The sequence below is a fragment of the Lithobates pipiens genome, unplaced genomic scaffold (genome assembly GCF_037356315.1).
Source record: "Lithobates pipiens isolate NorthernLeopardFrog02 unplaced genomic scaffold, aLitPip1_a1.2 Scaffold_16, whole genome shotgun sequence".
In the NCBI taxonomy this organism is placed as follows: Eukaryota; Metazoa; Chordata; class Amphibia; order Anura; family Ranidae; genus Lithobates; species Lithobates pipiens.
In genome coordinates, this window is record NW_027507748.1 from 209,222,922 (window position 1) to 209,243,751 (window position 20,830).

The 20,830-nt window shown below is 41.7% G+C and overlaps 2 protein-coding genes across 2 annotated transcripts in view; one reads left to right on the forward strand and one right to left on the reverse strand.

Moving 5' to 3' along the window:
* Positions 1-1,349: 1,349 nt before the first annotated feature.
* LOC143982331 (U5 small nuclear ribonucleoprotein 40 kDa protein-like) lies at positions 1,350-18,598 on the reverse strand. The gene is given in 12 exon segments (XM_077480961.1): positions 1,350-1,752; positions 3,462-3,565; positions 3,654-3,715; positions 3,793-3,875; positions 8,220-8,340; positions 8,718-8,840; positions 10,935-11,100; positions 14,306-14,357; positions 14,360-14,398; positions 14,787-14,916; positions 18,381-18,410; positions 18,412-18,598. Coding segments are annotated over 12 exon segments (1,011 nt in total). The 5' UTR covers positions 18,463-18,598; the 3' UTR covers positions 1,350-1,702.
* Positions 18,599-18,651: 53 nt separating this feature from the next.
* The window catches only part of ZCCHC17 (zinc finger CCHC-type containing 17), a 49,201-nt gene continuing 47,022 nt past the window's right edge, over positions 18,652-20,830 (forward strand). Inside the window, exon 1 of the mRNA XM_077480962.1 lies at positions 18,652-18,771. The gene's annotated coding sequence lies outside the window, so the exon portion shown is untranslated. The remainder of the gene's footprint in view (positions 18,772-20,830) is intronic.

Here is a 20,830-nt window from a genome sequence, read left to right on the forward strand (position 1 = left end):
GTCTTAATTCCTGTATCCAACAATGGATTTTAAGACAAAAACAAAAATAGCATTTAGCATACAGCCAGTAACATGTCAGGGCATCTAACATTCACCTACTCATTCCAGGTCAGCAAATAACCAAGGGGGTGAAAGTACAACTCAACAGTCTGAATTTGCATCTAGAAATCCTATCTACAGAATATTTGCATGGTTGAAAATGTATCATTGCCCTATCCAAAACAAAAAAAAAATATATAATATATTGCAGCTTACCAATCATTAGATGCAAGTGTTCTTTTTAGGCTTTATTCCCCTGTTTTGACCTGGCTATCTGGCCAGTAATAGACCTTCTGTATTAGAGTGTTCCCACTCTGGATGAAGGAGCACAGGGGAACCTTTGGACAGCAGCATTGTTAATCTGGAGGGGGGAGGGGAGAGGGGAGAGTTTAGATACACTAACAAAGTGAATTCAAACTCCAGGACAGCTTGTTCTGTTGTTTTTCAACAGACTTACTAGCTGGATAACCAGGTGAAAATAAAATAAAGCGGGAGGTTTTCCAGCTGTCAGAATACAATGTTGGCTGCGGCAGCTATAGCTGCTGGTAGTGATTGTATTGAAGTGGATCGATAGACTTTTATGCATGAAGGAAAACAAAAAACACACCCTTACCTGAGCCCCATCTTGATCCAGCAATGTGCGTGAGAGCCTCAGCTTTCACGTCTCTCCCTCCTCATTGGCTGAGACAGCAGCAGTAGCCAGTGGCTCCCACTACAGTCGATCACAGCCAGTTAGTGAATGAGGAGAGAACAAGGGGAAGCTTGTTGCTTACTATGGGGGGCAATAGGCAAGTAGGTGGAGGGGCCTGGAGCGCAGGGGAGAAGAGGAGAACTAAAGCTACTCTGCGCAAAACCATTGCCCAGTAGTATAACAACTAAGTTCATTCATTGCGCTGCGCTCCTCCCACTGCTGTAAACATGATATTCAGGGATCAGACTTTTGTACATGAGCCATGGTGATATTTAATTGCAAAGTTGTAGCTGGCTGTGTCCTATGTTGCAGAGTCCCACCACTGAATGTGCTCCTGTTTACTGACTTGCTGGCCCCCAAGTGTGAACTTGTCTGCAGTGAACACTATAAACTCACTCATGAGAAAAAATTCCGTGGTGGAATACTTTGCAACACAGGACCCAGTTGGCTGTGGATCGTGTACAAAAGTCTAGGACGCCTTTATATCACGTTTTCAGCATAGTTTTTAAATTTGAATAATTTTTTTACATTTCTTCTGATTTATTTACAACTAAAGCTCAAAGTACGTAGCATAGTGATCAACTGTCAATAGAAAAAAAGTATATAAAGACACACCATATCAGTTCACATAACTGTATTAAAAACTTTTCATACAAAATAAAAAAAAAAATTAAAAAGTTGGATACCTATGTGAACACTATTAACATTGGCTGACCCCAAGAAATGACATAGCATAGTACCCAGCAACTGGGCATATCTATTTACATGGGGATGATGACTTATAGATGGCTCAAAAAGAATCATGATGCCTTAGTTTCTACTAAGATCAGAGTGTTCCAAGTACAAAATGATAAGCAAATATATGAAGACAAATAAGAACAAACAATGAACACACACTCTTTTAAAACAGTCCTCTGGGTCAGTTTATACAAAGGGAACAGTACGCTAATGGATCTGTGAATTGCTGCTTGATCATTGGATTTCTCCCATATATAGTCTTTTATCACTGGAAGCAGATAAAACTGTAAAGTAAAAGAAAAAAAAAAAAAAAAGTCAAACAATTGTGCAATGTTAATTAAAGCTGGTCTTCATAACAGTACACAGTCATAGAAGGAAAAATAAATCACAGCCCAACCCTCCCCTTAAACTACCAACTTGAACCTAATGAGTTTTTTTTTTTTGTAATGCCTGACAAAGGAACTTTTGAATAGCTTGGCTATTTAGTGAGAACAATTGATATCTGGGCTTCAACAATAAGCTAGTGTCCTTTATCATTATGTCCTATATTTTCTGCTAGATAGGGTGACAGGACAAAATTCACACAACATTCTGGGGAATCGCTAGACAATAGGATGGGTGTAATTTTCTTAAAAACCTTAGAGAGTTATCAGCATTTTTTCACATTATTAAAGTTACCAGATGGGACAAAAATGTACATACATACATATATATCTATGTCTATATCTCTCTCTCTCTCTCTCTCTCACACACACACACACACACACAATATTTCAATTCTTTAAAGTGGTGTTCTCATCTAAAAAAAAAAAAAAAAAAAATAATGAAGTCAGCAGCTACAAATACTGCAGCTGCTGACTTTTAATAATCAGACACTTACCTGTCCCAGGGACCAGCGATGCGAGGATCAAATCGCCGCTCGTCAGCCACTCCGTTCGGCACCCACTGTGCATGTGCGAGTGGTGCCGTGATTGGCCGAGCAATCATCTGGGACCTGTCACATGCCCCAGATGATTGACAAGGGGGGGGGGGTGTAGAGGCAGACTACAAGGGACCCCCTAGCAACAGCCATTGGGGGAGGTGAGAATTTATAATTTATATATATTATACACACACACACCTTTAAGGCTGAAAAGTCCTATAAGCATTTCACTATTGTGTGTTGTCCAAAACTTCATGCTGAGACATTTCACCTTTCCTGGAAAAGCACTGGTTTTCTAAACCAATTTTTGTTTGAAAATTTTGTGGATATGTGCATGTGGAGCCATTTTTTTTTTTTAAGGTTGCACATTGTATATATAAACACTTTTCAGCCATTACAAAGTAAAAAAGGGGAAAAGGCTTAATGAACTCATAATTGATAAAAAAAAAAAAAAAAAATATAAAGCCCACTTTTCCTCCCTTCGTAATCTCTTGGTTTCAATAATTTAAGTAGTATTACTAGTGATACAAGCAACACTTTTCTGTACCTACCAAAAACAAAACAGTAAATAATGTTAATCTAATAGCTGGTGTGGTTAGATAGTCCTTCCCTTTTGCTGACTTTGCATGCATGGTCAGGGAGAAACAACTAGACTATGTTTCCTAGCCATGCTTGTACAGTGAGTGGGCCGCCCTATTTTTTTTTTTAGTGCACAGCAGTGTTGTATGTCCTCTTATACAGTATGTGCCTATGCAGGTATAACACTGTGCCTCCCCAGTACTCCGTAGGAGTATGGGCTGTGAGATAATCATTTACCATTTTTTGAATCATAAGATGGTTAAAATGTGGAAGGCAAACAATGCTGTGGACAGCTTTAAAAGCTCCAACAAGAGTTAGCAAAGACAATATTAACATGTTCAAATATTATGGTAGTTGGGTAGAAAGTTCACATGTGTGTATTTCAGCCAAATTGTTCCCACCAAAACTTTTAATTTGGTGTCCATTTACTGACTGTTGGGTAAAAAAGTAAAAATAAAAAATAAAATAATAAAACCCACACACAAAACTTACCAATGGACTCTTCAGGATGGAACGCAATTTCGTTGATAGAGCCTGCATGGCCTGGAAGCTTATATATAATCCTGCGGGATGTGGTGTCCCAAACATACACAAACCTTCACAAAAGCAAAAAAGGAAAGGGTGATTGGTACCAAGGAGAGCAAAGTCATTAAAGACAAAAGCAGTGGTACACAAGTCCTTTACCTGTCTGCTGATCCAGCTGCTATTTTGCTGCCATCTGAAGACCAGGAACAACGCAACAGATTCTAATTAAAAAAAATAAAAGTCAGTCATACATTTGTCACACCACAGAAGGGTAAATGAAGCAATGAAAGTCACTAACCTTTTCAAAATTATGCACATTTCCTTGAAAAATTTTTACACATCTTTCTTTTGGGGCGAATGGGCGAACATCCCATATGCGAACTAAAAAAAAAAAAAAAAAAAAAAAAAAAAAAAAAAATTATTTATAAATAATATACACAAAAGTTCACTTTCAAGTCACATGTGTGTCCTATGCACTCTTCAAGGAGTCTAACTAGCCTTCCTAAATTCTCTAGCTCCAATTGTACTCCAAAACATCCCCCCCCCCCCCCCCATGTTGTGGAGAGGAGGTGACAGTGAGAAACTTAATAGCAAAAGACAACTGGGCAGGTCTCACCACTTTTCTGTCACTGACCACCAGAACATAAAATCTCTGCATTTTACTTTTTTCAGCAAAAGCCTAGTAGGAAACAAAAATATTCTGACTGTGCAGGTAATTTTTCAAGTTTATTAAAATAAAATAGCAAATACAGTTCGAACTTTGAGAATCCAGTGTATTTCAGCTAAGTAATGGTGATGATAGATATGACCGATGCATGCCGATTTTTATTTATTTATTTTTTTAAGTAAAAAAAAAAAAAAAAAAAGTGGGGGGGGGGGGACATGCCTTTGTCAGATGCTACTAATGCATGTTGAATAAGAGCACTAGTTTTAGTGGGCACTTTTGACCCCACTAGTGGCCGAGGAAAGGGTTAAACCCGCCTGCAAAGTGTCCCGGCTGAAGTGATTTGGCAGCGCTGCCCACTGATGTCAATGGCAGGGGCGGTTTATACAGAGCTCCTGCACCACCCCAAAGACGCTGCTCGCAGGAATTTTTTCTCCCCCTGGTCCTGCAAGCACACCGCCCCAGTGTGAAACTTGACAGGCGCTTTACAGGTGCTATTTTTAGTGCTTAAACAGCTGAAAAGCGCCTTCAGTGTGAAAAGGGTCCAAGACTACCAGGCAGTGGCGATGGCAGCTCCTATTGTTGCTAAACTAGATACTGGAAGTGTGCATTTTGACTACTCCATTTTAATAAATCTGTAAATGATCTGCATAATCATGCTTTTGGAACATTAGCTCAGGATTTGATGCTCTGGTGAGGGGAGAGACCTGGAACATCATTCATTTTTCTCTACAATTGCTGTAATAAGAAGTAGATATAGTTGACAAAATTGAAGTGGTGGGCACGGAGATCTGGAAACCTTGAGTGGCTTACGATAGGTGTATATAGATCTCTTTATTTGGAGGTCAGACTATCCCTTAAGTTCCTGAATTTACTTCAGAGAGAGTGTGGTACAACTGGACTACTTTAAAGAGGAAGTAAACCCCTTCAAACCACTTTGACCTACAGGTAAGCCTAGATTAAGGCTTACCTGTAGGTCCAAGCAATATCTCCTAAACCTATATGGTTTAGGAGATATTTGGCCGAAAATGGGCACCAATGTCTACGGCGCATGCGCCGTAGACAGCGGCGCGCAGGCGCACTAAATGCGGCAAGTCCAAGAATGGATTTGCCTAATTTGTCGACTCCCGTGCGCATGCGCGGGAGTGACGTCATCGCGGCTTCGCCGAATGGCAGCGGCGGAGCTGCGAGACGCGACTCCCGTGCGCATGCGCAGGAGTGACGTCATCGCGGCTTCGCCGCTGTCATTGGTCAGAGCTGCGAGACGCCACCAGCAAGATGGATGCGGCGGACTACAGGGATCAGTTGCGACTTCGCTGGCTCCTGTGTCAGGTAAGTGACACATAATGAGCTACTATGCGATGCATAGTAGTCCATTATGCTTTACCTTTGCAGGGAAAAAAAGAGGAAGTAAACCCATCAGGGTTTACTTCCTCTTTAAGAAGCTTCTCTTATTTTGGCTACACTCACTGGCTACTTTATTAGTTACACCTCGCTAGTACCAGGTTAGACCCCCTTTTGCCCTCAGAGCTACCTTAATTTGTGGTATAGATTCAACAAGGTGTTGAAAACATTCCTCAGAGATTTTGGTCCATATTGACATGATAGCATCATGCAGTTGCTGCAGATTTGTCAGCTGCACATCCATAATTCAAACCTCCCATTTCACCACATCCTAAAGTCGCTCTATTGGATTGAGATCTGGTGACTGTGGAGTCCATTGGGAGTACAGTGCACTCACTGTCATGTTCAAGAAACCAGTTTGAGATGATTTGAGCTTTGTGACATTACCCTGCTAAAGTATCCATCAGAAGATGGGTACACTGTAGCCATAAAGGGATGGACGTGGTTAGCAATAATACTCAGGTAGGCCACGGCATTAAAAATGCCAATTGGTACTAAGGGGCCCAAAGTGTGCCAATAAAATATTCCCCACACAATTACACCACCAGCCTGAACCATTGATACAAGGCATGCCTTCATGTTGTTTAGACCAAATTCCGACCCTGCCCTCGAAATGTTGCAGCTGAAAGCGACACTCAGACCAGGCAACGTTTCTCCAATCTATTGTCCAGTTTTCCTGTGCAAATTGTAGCCTCAGTTTCCTGTTCTTAGCTGACAGGAGTGGCACCCGCTGTGGTCTGCTGCTGTAGCCCATCTGTTTCAAGGTTCGACGTGTTGTGCATTCAGAGATAGCATACTTTGGCTGTAACGAGTGGTTATTTGGGAGGTACTGTTCCCTTTCTATCATCTCAAACCGGTCATTCGCCTCTGAAAATCAACAAGGCATTTCGTTCACACATCTGCTGCTCACTGGATATTTTCTTTTTTGGACCTTTCTCTGTAAACCCCAGAGATAGTTGTGTGTGAAAATCCCAGTAGATCAGCAATTTTTGAAATACTCAGACCAGCCCATCCGGCACCAACAACCATGCCACGTTCAAAGTCACTTAAATCCCTTCTTTGCCATTTTGAGACTTGGTTTACACTTCAGCAAGTAGTCTTCACCGTGTCTAGATGCCTAATTGCATTGAGTTGCTGCCATGCGATTGGCTGATTAGCAATTAGTGTTACCAAGCAATTGAACAGGTGTACCAAATAAAGTGGCCGGTGAGTGGCTGTTGCTTGTATAAAAGATTTCTTTTGGCTACACATAAATGCTGCCAATACTGAAACATTACCTTAACCACTTGGTGCCCACACTACGTCTATTGACGTCATGGGCTTTCAGTGGTTATATCTAAATAATGCCTGAGGCCACAGACTTCAGATATTGCCGTTTTTCAGCCGGCGATTCCCTGCACCATAAGAACGATCATAGCGGACGCCCCCCCCCCCCCCTCCTGCCGCCCTCCGGTGCTTCTACCGACTCACCGTTTCCATCGGTGAGTCGGTCACAGGATCCGCCGGCCCCAGCAAGTTACCATAGAGATTTCCGGCGGACTAGATCGTCCCCGGAGTTTCTATGACCGTTCGGAGGCCGGGCGCGATGTTAAGACGTCACGCCCGGCCTCTGTATTCAAATTAATTTTTTTTTTTTTTTTTATTTTTATTCTTCCCAGCCTAGAGGTGAGATATGGGGTTTTATTGACCCCATATCTCACTGTAAATATGTCCGATCATGCCATATTCGTATTACAAGGGATGTTTACATTCCTTGTAATAGGAATAAAAGTAAATTTTTTTAAGTGTAAAACTAAAAAAAAAATTAAAACAAAAAATTAAAAATCGCCCCTGTCCCCGTGAGCTCGCACACAGAAGCGAACGCATACGTGAGTCCCGCCCACATATGAAAACGGTGTTCAAACCACACATGTGAGGTATCGCCGCGAACGTTAGAGCGAGAGCAATAATTCTAGCCCTAGACCTCCTCTGTAACCCAAAATATGTAACCAGTAAAAAAAATTTTAAGCGTCGCCTATGGGGATTTTTGAATTTTGAAGCATGACATGTTGGGTATCTATTTACTTGGCATATCCTCCTCTTTCACATTATGCAAAAAAATTGGGCTAACTTTACTGTTTTTTTTTTAATAAGCATGAAACATTCGAAAAATTGCTGCGCAAATACCGTGCAAGATAAAAAGTTGTAACGAGCGCCATTGTATTCTCTAGGGCCTTTGCTAAAAAACACATATATAATGTTTGGGGGTTCTATGTAATTTACTAGCAAAAAAGTTAGGAATTTTACATGTAGGAGAGAAATGTCAGAATTGGCCTGGATGCGAGTGGTTAAGTGAGAAAAATATGACCAAGCCTCCTCATTACTACCAAGTAAAAGCAAATATTGCTTGTAGCTTATGTTGTAAGCTGCCTAAGAAGCAATTAAATGGTGCCCTGATTAATTCTAGATTTATATCAGCAATAGGAGGAGGGTGTCTGCCCTTTCCTGATGATTTTCCTATATTGAATAAACCAAACTGGAAAGCAATCGGACTTGCTTATCAGTTGCTCTCCAAAGAAGTCTCACTGGTAGATTTAAAAGTATACGGCTTATACCACACATTAATTATCCAGCATTGCCCTTGTCAACATCCCTCCATATTTTAAAGTTTGTAATACCTGTATTATCCATTGCATTTGAGAGCAAGTAAGAACCTTCAGAACTAAGACTTAGGCCTGTCACAGAATCACCATGACCTCTCATTGTATACATCAGCTTGTTCTGTCTTAGATCCCAAACCTAGAAAAAAAATTTGAAAATAAATAAATCAACCAACCATCTTACAGCATGGAAGGTTGTTCAATTAAATATGTCCCTTAGCACACCAAACTAAAATCAGATGTGTGAAGCGTTAACTCTCATATAAAATCAGCTACACAGGTGGCATGGTGTGGCAGCATATTGGAAAAGTATTTGTGGCAGCAACTCTAAATATTCCTTCTCAATGGCTGATCTCAGAAAAGACAGAAGACTTTACAAAGTCTTTGGCTCTGCTGTAAAATTAGCCAGCTCTGCACTATAGCTCATAGAATAATAATAAAAAAATTTAATTAAAAAATAAATTACTTGCTGGAGATTACCACCATTATTTGAGTAACCGATAGAATGATCCTTACCTTTATGTCATTATCTATGCCTCCTGAGATAATCTGGTCACTTGTGTCATTGAAAGTAACAGCTAATACTTGATATGTATTTTGGAAAGTCTGCACTGCTGCCTTTTTCCTGAAGTCCCAAAGCTGTAATAAAGAACATTAAACCATGAAAACAAAACAAAAAAAAAACAAGATAAATCTGAAAAATTATTTATATTTTAGAGTTCTTTCTCCCATCCTAAACGCAAGGATGTCATTTTCTATTGACAAACATCCAGGCCTTAGGTTCACAACTTTATTTGGTTACCTTATGCTGCGTAAACACGACCAGACTTTCCGGCAGACTAGGTTCGGTGGACTTCTGATGGACTTTCCGAACGAACGGACTTGGACACACACACAATCACGCCAAAGTCCAACGGATTCGACCATGATGCCGTACGACCGGACTAGAATAAGGAAGTTCATAGCCAATAGCTGCCCTAGCGTCGGTTTTCGTCCGTCGGCCTAGCATACAGACGAACTGAATTTTCGACTGGACGCGAGTCAGTTGGAAAAATTTGAAACTTGTTCTAAATCTAAAGTCCATCCGATTTTGAGACAGCAAAGGTCCGATGAAGCCCACACACGGTCGAATTATCCGACGGATTTTTTCCATCGGACCTTTGCTGTCGAAAAGTCCAGCCGTGTTTACACGGCACAAGACTTCTATCCACCTGTTACATTTGTCCAGTATTTTGCCTTCACTGATTTAAGTTCACACAGGCCTTTGTTCCATTTGTATTTATTAACCACTTTTTGGTTACAAGTTTAAAATCAGTATTTTCTGCTAGAAGAAAAAAACAAAAAAAAACACCCACACTCGTGAATGGTGACAAACTATACTTAAAAATCTTTACAGTTTACCTGTTTAGAGTTACAGAGGAGGTTTAGTGCTAGAATTATTGCTCTTGCTCTAACGCTCACAGCGATATCCCACATGTGTGATGCGAACACAGTTTACATATGCAGGTGCAACTAACGTATGTGTCCGCTTCTGCACAGGAGCATGGAGGGATGGGGGGTGCTTTCATTTTATTTTTACAATGTCCCTAATTTTTGATCAATTTTATTCCCATTACAAAAGGAAGGTAAACATCCCTTGTAATATTAATAAGGGTGACAGGTCCTCTTTATGGAGAGAGCTGGAGTCAAAAAGACCCCCAAATCTGTCCTTTACCTATAAAAGCTAAACAGGGGGGGGGGGGGGGGGGAACGGACAGACATTCAGGCCGACATCTCTCCAGTCCTCCAAGGCCAATCAGAGAGGATCTCCTTTTTGATCGCCTACGGGAGCAGCTGGCCACATCGCCCGAGAAACACCAGCAAGTGACAGGATGGGATGGGGGACATCCCCTACCGCTGCATCTGAAAGCATTCCAGCAGCTCAAGAGACGATACTGATATCCTAAGCCATAATACCGGTAAGCCACTTGCAACCTGCAATGTATATACATATTGCGGTCAGCAAGTGGTAATGTAAACCTTGTACTGATAATTAGGAGTTGGTGATTTCAGACCCCTCTTTAAAAATGCTAGTTGCTTTGTTGTCATGCCTTTTAGAGGCACTGCCTTGGTAGAAGCAGAATAAAAAGAAATGTGCAGCCATAAACATAAGGATTGGTCACACAAATAAAAAAAAAAAAAAAAAAAAAGGAAAGGAATGCAAACACAAAGAACACTAAATATAGTAAACTACAGCCTACAAACAAACTTGCATCTTCTGAAAAGAAAAAAAAAAAAAAAAAAAAAAAAAAAAAAAAAAAAAAAAAAAAAAAAAAAAAATAGATAAAATAAACCCCCCCCCCCCCCCCACACACACACACACACACACACACACACACACACACACACTTTCAGGGGTTCCGACTTCATGCTGACTCTCTCATCCATGCACTTGTTCAAGGACAGCGACACAAATGAATACAGCAAAAGACAGCCAGGTAAGTAGTATTCTTAGGAGGTTAGTAAAAGGTGCACCTAGGGGTTCTAACTATACCAAGGTCAAAACGTGTTTGGTGAAGACTCTCTGCATTATACAGTTAGACATTGAGGTGTTTAATAACAGGTTCCAACATGCAGAATACATGTTTAGAACACACAAGAATAAAAAAAAATAAAAAAAATAATATATTTATATATATATATTTTACAATGACTTTGGCCCTAGCAATAAAAGTTGTGTGCAGCTGCATTCACCTTCACTGTCCCATCATCACTGCCCGTACAAATGAGCTGTGGACCTCTCCTGGCAGGATAACAGGAATTCACAAATGACGTGTGTCCTTTTAGCCTTTTCACTCGCTCTCCCGTTTCACAGTCCCAAATTGCAACGGTTTTGTCAGTTGATGCAGAGAACAGCAAGCTGTGCAGAGAAACAGAAAAAAATAATCAATAGATAAAATATTGGTTAAAATGATTCTGTTCAGAGAGAAAAGTGATGATATAACCGACTATTCATGCATTAGGTGCATGCAAGGGCTTTTCGGTCCTTCCTTTTCCACCATCTGAAGGAGGCCATTTTATACTGTGAACTTACAAAACATCCAACTTTATATCAAGACAGGGAAATGGAACCGTTACATCAGGGGTAGTGAATTAAAATTCATAGGGATCCGGTCAGAATATTTTTCTTTTAGCAGAGGTCCAAGTGTCATATTGGTGCTATGACTCCACATGATATCCTCCACATTAGAGCCTCCCGTGCACATCACAGGCCCCTCATCTCAGGAACCCCCTCCCCCAAATCATAGATTGCCCCCTCCCTCGATAGTAGATTCTTGTCCTGCACAGAACGCCCCCCTCCCCACAGAGCCCTACCTTATTCATACAAGACAAAAAGCATGGCAGCCCTGAACAGACAGGACTTTTCACATTTAAAAGGTGAGCGATTGCTGCATAGCAACTAATCACCCACTTAACTTAAAAAGTCCTGCCCGTTGTCCAGAGCGGCAGCGCTTCTCATCTTGTGTAAATTAGACAGGCAGTGTGAGGAGGGGGCAGTGAAGTGATCCTATTGAAGGGTCAGATCCGTGCATGCCTGCCATGCTGTAAACATAGCAGCAGCAGCCGGCGGCAGGGATGCAACTATTTGGTGAGGCAGCGGTCCGGGTAGTATGGCTAATAGGGCCAGAACCGGACCACGATTTAGTGATGCCTGTAGAACATTCTTGCTTTTGAGGGTGCAGCTTTTGTGGTTACCCTCGTTTACCTTTTGCCAAATCACTGATCAAGAAAAAGGTATGTGCATATGACTCCAGATTAGACTGGGCAAGTAATGAACAAAGGATATGAATGGACAGACTTGGAACATGGGCATTCAAAAACAAATTGGCACCTTCATCAATCAACTAACTGTCATTGCCAGTCACATAGATAAAAAAATAAAAAAGGGAAATCCCTTGTGTCTCCTACCCTAGCTCTGTTCAAGAGATGCGGTCTCTGTCGGACTCTTCAGCATTCAGCACTTCTAGGAATGTCAGAAGCCTGTGTTCTGCAACACATGCTGTGGTTCCATTCTCTGGCCCCTACGTCGGAATTCATCATAACATTGGGGTCAGAGAAAGGAACCACAGTGTATGGCTGCATACAGCCTCATCACAGCCAGATGGACATCATATCCTCTGTTACAATTAAGGAACATGGTGTCATCTCTCCAACCCCAGCCTGCTGCTTGGCCAGTAAAAGCAGCATGGTGACAAGGCTATGTCTCTTACTCTGCTTTCTCATCCCGTCAAGATATTCGTTGTCTGCATATTTGCAAACATCTCACTTGATGGTCTTCCAGTACTGTCCCTCTTGCTCCTAGTGAGAGAGTGTTGCTTTACAGGCAGATTGCAAGAGACTACAAAGTCAAATTCAGGTACATACATTAGAGGTTTATAAAGAAATACATTATTTTTTTTTTTTTTTTATATAGAATATATAATAATATTTGAGCTGCACGATTCTGGCTAAAATGAAAATCAATCTTTTTTGCTTAGAAGATAGATCACGATTCTGCCGCATAACATCATCTTTCACAAAAAAAAAAAAAAAAAAAAAAAAAAAAAAAAAAAAAAAAAAAATAGGGCTAACTACTTTTTTTTTTTTTTTTTTTATTTTAACTGAAGTGTATTTTCCCTCGCAAAAAAATGCGTTTGAAAGACTGCTGGGCAAATAGTGTGACATAAAATATTGCAGCAATTGCCATTTTATTCCCTAGGGTCTCTGCTAGCTAAATTATATATATACATTTTTTTATGTTTGGGGGTTCCAAGTAATTTTCGAGCAAAAACAAAAATGATTTTAACTTAAGAAAGAAGTGTCAGAAAAAGATTTAGAATTTAACAGAGGGAGGCCACCTTAATATAAAAATAAAAAAATAATACTAAAAACCAGCAGCTACAAATACTGCAGCTGCTGGCTTTTAATCGCTCGGCTCTCGGCTGCTGCTCCCGCCCCGCCATCCGAGGTGAGGGAATCAGAAGCGAATGGGTGCGACTCCTGTGGGAGTCTATTCCCGGAAGTGGGTGCAGATAGATACCTGTATTATACAGGTATCTACACCCCCATCCCCCTGAAAAGGTTCCAATTGTGGCACCGGGGGGGGGGGGGGGGGGGGGGGGGGGGAACGGGAGGAATCAGATGAGTAGAAGTTGTGGTTAAACTTCCTGCATTTACATGTTGAAAACTTGCCAGACTGCCTGGATTTTTCTCTTCATACAGAAGTGTACCCCCCTTGATCTAAGAAGCAAGAGCTAATTAGTTACAATGTTTCATATTAAAAACTTGGCAGACTGCCTGATGTTTTCTTTTCACAACTGAGTGAGCAGATAAGTTTCTCCACTTGTTAAATGAAAGAATTGGCAAATTCTCTGCAATAGAGATCATATGGGGGGGGGGGGGGGGGGGGTTGAATCGAGATCACAATTTTTTTAATGATTAATTGTGCAGCTCTAAATATATATATTATATTGCATTCATTTGTGTTCTGTATATCTACCTGAAGTTCAGCATTAACAAAAGTTACAATTATAATGAAATCAGGGAACTATTCCATATCGGCTTACTCTTCCACAGAGAATATAGAACACCACTACTTTCGGTATTGTAAATTCAAACTACCAAGCATAAAGCAAACTTGATTCAAGATGGTCTGAACTCAATGATGATTTACAGAAGAGAGGAGGAGGAGAGGTTGAAGACTGAAGAACAGAAATAGACCTTCTGTATAGAGTCCAACACTTTCACCATTTTTCTTTGAGACGATGTGGATTGTCAAGATAGATCTTCTACAAGCCAGCAAATTATCTCGTTACTTTAGCAGTTTACCTATAGCTTCTGTACACCCAGCAATGGAGTTTAAAATGAAACTTTATTTATGCACCAAAGTAGCTAAGAACAGCAACAGCTGCTTTTCTAAAATTTCCAATAATAATAATATATATATATATATATAATTGCAAGGCTATGTTGGTTGTCTAAAATAAACGATACAGCAACTGAAAATAAAAAACATTGATACCAATCTCTGCCATAGCATTCCTTATAGCAAAACATTATGAGTGATGCGAGTATAGCTGACTTACCTGCCATCTGTATTGTAATGCAATTCCATCACAGCTCCACTATGACCTTTAGTGTTGCATAATTGTCACATTCGCCATACACATTCCACAGAACTGCAAGAAAATTAAACATTTTTCAAAATGTCTTTTTTCTGGTTGGCTCAAACAATTATCACTTAAGCATTGCAGTCGTTTCTGGAGGCAACCGTATGTCATGTCAACATCCCTATATAGTAAACGCTTTCAGTAATCAGCCTGTAAGATTTCCAATCCTCCCATCGCAACTTCAGCAGCTTGCTTTTCTACAATAATGTTGGCTCTTTCTACAGTATGTAATTTCTAAAAAACTTTTTTTTTTTTTTTTTTTAGTTACTCTCTGACCCCATTATGCTACTGTCCATTTAATATATAAAAATTTGTAATAGTTAAAAAAAAAAAAAAAAAAAAAAAAAAAAAAACGCTTTAGGTTTTGGAAAAAAGAACAGTCACTATTTTTGCTTACGGATTAATCGGTCGAATCCTGCCGAAGCCAGTGTGAGCCCATTGGGATGAAATTTGCAGCAATAAACTTCCCCTTCGTGTCCTGACAACAGCATAATAGGTGCTTGGAGACTGGATGATCTTGGTGGTCCCTGAAAAAAAAAAGGGAGTTGGAAATGGGCACTTAATTGACAAAAATGGAAATGGTTTCTTATACTTAATGTAAAGTTCCTTTCCTGGTGCCAATCCATGGCAGCATACTAACCACATGTATGCTGCTATGTTGGCGCCAGGAAAACAGAAAATGCTATCAAATATTTTACGCAATTTTTCTTTCCTAGCACCAATCCATGGCATGGTATCCTGCCATGTTGGCACCAGGAAAAGTTTAACTTACCTTTGCCAAAAATAAATAATTAGGATGGCTTTTCTGAAGAGGTTAGTTGCCAGAATGTCAAGCCGTCCCCACTGTGAGAAGACAATGATTATCGCTAGCGTTGGTATAGCCGCTAGCTATAATGGCAATTAAAATCAAGCGGGCTGGTTGTGCCCAAGTTGATCGATCAACTTGGTACATCCAGCTTGCTCATACATGGTTTGATTCGAACTGTGTATGGCCTGCCTTAAACTGGTTGTAAATCCTTTTTTGGGACTTCTACCTATAGGTAAGCCTTATTCTAGGCTTACCTATAGGTAGTGGAAACGTCGCACGTTTAGGAGATTTCACTTGTAGTCCGCCGATAAAGTGAACAGCACATGCGTGGGCAAGAAACGAAACTCTGCGCCGTTTCTTCCCTAGCGTGCACAGTTACTGTGCGCATGCGTGGGAGTGATGTCACGCGGCTCCGTCGAATCACAGAGCTGGAGGCCGTGGCCCAGAAGGAAATATGTGATGCGTACTAGCCCATTATGCTAGTAATTTGCAGGCTATACGGGGAGCAAAAAGAGGACGTAAAACCCATCAGGGTTTACTTCCTCTTTAAGAACTTGACTCCCAGGCCAGTTCTGTCATACATGTAAAAATCGTTTTTCTTGCTAAAAGAAAAATGACTTACATTATATATGTTTTAAGCAGAGGCCCTAGAGAATAAAATGGTGAGCGTTGCAATTTTTTTTGTCACACTGTATTTGTGCAGCGTTTTTTCAACACAAATTGTTTGGAGAGAGTTTTAGTGCACACAATACAATACACATTGGTTTGGTTAATAATAAAAGATGACACCAGAACATTTCAGACATTTGAACCCTTCACCAGTCTCCTAAAAATGTGGTTTGTCTCTGTCACTCTTGCCCCGAGAGAAAACGTTGGGGTAGCTAACCCACACGGCCAAGACAATCTTGACATAGGCTATAATCCTTCTCCTTTCTGTTTAAAAAAAAGGGGTTAAAGTATAAGCAAGGTTTTGTTCACACGGGACATACTAAAGCGTACACCTGTGGAGGGCCAAATTTTCCTGCGCAGGGATACACACATGTAGTGGCCTCCACCCTTGCTAGGCGGCCTTGATTTGTTGGGCTTACCAGATACCTTCTCTCAGCCTGCTCTTCCACATCTAGGGGTTCCCAGGGTTGATACCCAACCACTTGAACACTGACACAGATGAAGTCTTTTAACAAAGGTTTTATTTTGCAGTAATAACATCCAATAACACAGTGTCTTGTGGGAACAAAGGGCACAGGTGAAGAACTCAGGCACCTTGAACTGCAGGTCTAGAAAAGTCTCCAATTCCACCCAGAGAGTAGCCACTTGCAGCTGGGTACCTCAAGGCTGAACAGATCTCTAGCCAGAGATCATGGCAGTCAACGATTGACTCAAAACTTGAGACAGTCCTGTGAACGTGGACGAGTTGTAGCTAAAGGTGAACAGGAACCTTTTCCTCAGTACCTGGAACGTTTCTCGTCTCCTCAATGGTACTGGAAAATTGTGAATTCCTCAATGTCCTTCCCAACTCAGTAACCAGGCACTTCCCAGGATGCCACTTGCCAGCCCTCCTACGAAGAGTCCTCCCCCGGTCACTTCCACAAGCTGTGGTGCCTCTCCAAGCCAAAAGCACACCCAGACACCTTGAATCCTCCCTCAGTTACTGCTCCTCGGACCAGCCGGGTCTGAGACTCAGGAACAGACGGATCCCTACCCCAGACCAGGTAGGTCTATCAGGGGCCACTAACAGGAACATGTTGCAGGGTGTCGAACACCCATGACCGGGACCCCTCACGGGGCTACCCCGGTCCTGGAACCAGAACAAACCACACGTGTCTCTCGAACTCCTCCCCCCTAAACATGTGACCCACACCTCTTGGGTACCCCTTCCCAGACTCCTCAGCGGGCCCCGGCACTCCCACTGATTGGTTCTGAGAAGGCTGAAACCTAAACATCCAACCAGGCCTGGTTCTGGCCTGTCATGTGCACCTCACCATTCACATGACCAGGCAGAATACAGCCTGGCCAGACTGATGTTAAGGCCAACCTATGTAATCAACCCTCAGAACCCCTACTGTTCTGAGGCAAAAACTACATTTACATGCGTATGACATTTTGTCCAAAATGTCATCCGCTACACACAGTTTGCATTCAGGGCCGTTCAACCGCATGGATGTCAGATTGGGGATATGCAGCCGCTGTGTTCCAAATGACATGAATGGGACTGCCTGCATGGGGATGCACAAAACACTTGTGTATCCCTGTGTGGAAAAAACACGGCCCTCTGTGGGCATATGTTATACACCCTGCGTGAGAGAAGGAGACAGATTAGACCCACTGTTGGATTTTTATTGCTGTCTGTGCTCTTGTCAGGGAGATTAACTCTACCCATCTGTCCTAGGTGACCATTATTGCAGAGAGTGAAAGAAAATCTCAAATTCTGATTTGTTCCCAGAACAAGACTAGGAGTGGAAATCCTCCAGTGGGGATAATAGTTCCTTAACTACTTGTCGACCATGCTATAGCTGAAAGACATCCTGCTGTGGCGCACATCAGCACACTCTGTGACCACTGTGGCCTTCAGACACAGCTGATCACAGATCGGGGTAAAGGGCCAATCTTAGCGGCCCTTTACCATGTGATCAGCTGTGTCCAATCACATGTAAACAGACTTGCCGGTTATCTGCATTTCTTTCCTCCCACGCTGTGCCTTCAGGCGGAAAGAAAAGTCGTTAATCAGCAATCCTGTCAAGACACTGTTTTCACAGATAATCCCCCCCACCGATTATCAGCACCTACTAATCAGTGCAGGCCCATCAGATAAGAGTGTAGTTTGGGTACACTGTTGCATGACTAATTGTCATTAAAAGTGACAGTGTTGAAAGCTCAAAATTGACCTGGGTAGGAAGGGGGCAAAAGTGTCTGGTAGGCAAGTGGTTAAATTCCCTCACTTTGAAGGGATTTACTTTCACTTCTTGCTTTGGTTACTTCACAGGAAGTGAGAGGAAATTTACCCCAATGGGGACACAGGTGGCAAAAAAAAAAAACCCTGTAGAGCTTCTAACCCTTCCTTTCGCTATTCAAAGTGAAAACAGTTTTGCCTCTAGTTCTACCTTAATGATCTGCAGCCTCGCTCACCAACACCATAAAGGTTCTCTATAGAGAGCTCGCCATTCATCCCGCTCACCAACTCACCGATACCACCAGCTCAGTCCTCGGCTTTTTTAGCCGCCGCAACGACCAGCTCCATCCCTTTCCTCTTGTTCTGTTCGATCATTTTCCCGTCTGTCTCACAATACACCGGTGGATAAACAAATGAAGGAAAAACCACAGGTGCTCTACATACAACCGAAGCACACTTTTCCGGCGCCTAGTTTTTACGTCATCAAACTCCGACTGCTGTGTTCCTGCCACTGCTGTAACGTGGTACGCGAACCTGAGAACACATGGGAGGTGAGAGCGGGGTGTGTTTGTTATTGGTGGTGAACCCGGAAATGGGCGGGGTTATAACTCTCCGGTGGCTGGTTGTGAGTGTGGCAAGGGCTTGTAGCTGGTGGGAGGAGACGGGCATGGCGGCGTGTACAAGGTAAGGAAGTTATGGAAAGATTATTGGTTTTCGCAGTGGAGTGCAGGGAGGTTTACTACTGGTATCGGGTCCTAGCATTAGAATGTATTGTGCATGTAAACACAGCCACCATGCGGTATAACCCTGAAGCTGATTACATATAGATGTGCCTTTATTTTTTTTGTACACGGACAGCCATGCATGTGCAGCTCAGTGTACTCCCAGCATTCTAGAGAAGTTGTGATTGTAAGTGCCATGCATTGTGACACTACGAGCAGTGCTAGTTGTGTTATTCTTGCCAGTGAAGATGGCTGAATACACTTCAGCTCTACAAGATTTACCCCCCCCCCCCTCCCCCCGACCAGGCCATTTATTGCGATACAGTGCTGTGTTACTGTAACTGACAATTGTGCGGTCCTGCGGCACTGTATGCAAATCAAATTGTTCCCTTTTCCACAAATAGAACTTTTTTTTGGTGCTATTTGATCACCTCTGTGGGTTTTCTTTTGTGCTGTAAACAAAAAAAAGCTGACAGTTTTGAAAAGGAACCCCAATTTTTTATTTTTATTTATTTTTTTTATTTTATTTTTTTACTTCTGTAAAACCTATCCAATAAAAAAAAATCGAATTGCTTCATCTATTTAGGCCAATATGTATTCTGCTACATATTTTGGGTAGAAAACAAACCCCAATAAGCATATATTGATTGGTTTGTGCAAAAGTTATAGCGTCTACAAACTATATGATAATTATGGCAAAATATACACACACACCACCCCCCCCCCCCCCCCCCCCCCCCCACACACATTTTTCTAAATATTTTCTTCTATCCATTCATTTGACTACTACTACTGATTACTGTATTGCCGCAGATTCCGAAAAAAAAGTGTCAGGTGTCTGATTTGTTTGCTGCATTATCGCAGTCCTGCAATAATTTGCTGATTGCCACCATTACTAAAAAAAAAAATTTTTTTTTTTCCAAAGAATTAAAGTAAATTTACAGTATCTCACAAGAGTACACCCATCACATTTTTGTAAAAATATTATATATTTTCATGTGACAACACTGAAGAAATGACACTTTGCTACAATGTAAAGTAGTGAGTGTACAGCTTGTATAACAGTGTAAATTTGCTGTCCCCTCAAAATAACTCAACACACAGCCATTAATGTCTAAACTGCTGGCAACAAAAGTGAGTACACCCCTAAGTGAAATTGTCCAAATTGGGCCCAATTAGCCATTTTACCTGTCCGGTGTCATGTGACTCGTTAGTGGTACAAGTTCTCAGGTGTGAATGGGGAAAAGGTGTGTTTAAATTTGGTGTTAATGCTCTCACTCTCTCATACTGGTCACTGGAAATTCAACATGACCCCTCATGGCAAAGAAATCTCTGAAGATATGAAAAAAATAATTAATTGTTGCTCTACATAAAGAAGGCCTAGGCCAGTGATGGCGAACCTTGGCACCCCAGATGTTTTGAAACTACATTTCCCATGATGCTCATGCACTATGCAGTGTGGTTGAGCATCATGGGAAATGTAGTTCCAAAACATCTGGAGTGCCGAGGTTCACCATCACTGGCCTAGGCTATAAGAAGATTGACAAGACCCTGAAACTGAGGGGTAGCATGGTGGCCGAGGTCATACAGCGGTTTAACAGAACAGGTTCCACTCAGAACAGGCCTCGCCATGGTTGACCAAAGAAGTTGAGTGCACGTAATCGGCATCATATCCAGAGGTTGTCTTTGGGAAATAGATGCATGAGTGCTGCCGGCATTGGTGCAGAGGTTGAAGGGGTGGGGGGTCAGCTTGTCAGTGCTCAAACCATACGCTGCATCAAATTTGTTCTGCATGGCTGTCGTCCCAAAAGGAATCCTCTTCAAAAGATGATGCACAAGAAAGCCTGCAAATAGTTTGAAGAGAAGCAGAGTAAGGACATGGATTACTGGAACTATGTCCTGTGGTCTGAGACCAAGATAACACCTTCAGCAGTTGATTTACAGTGCCTTGCGAAAGTATTCGGCCCCCTTGAACTTTTCAACCTTTTGCCACATTCCAGGCTTCAAACATAAAGATATAA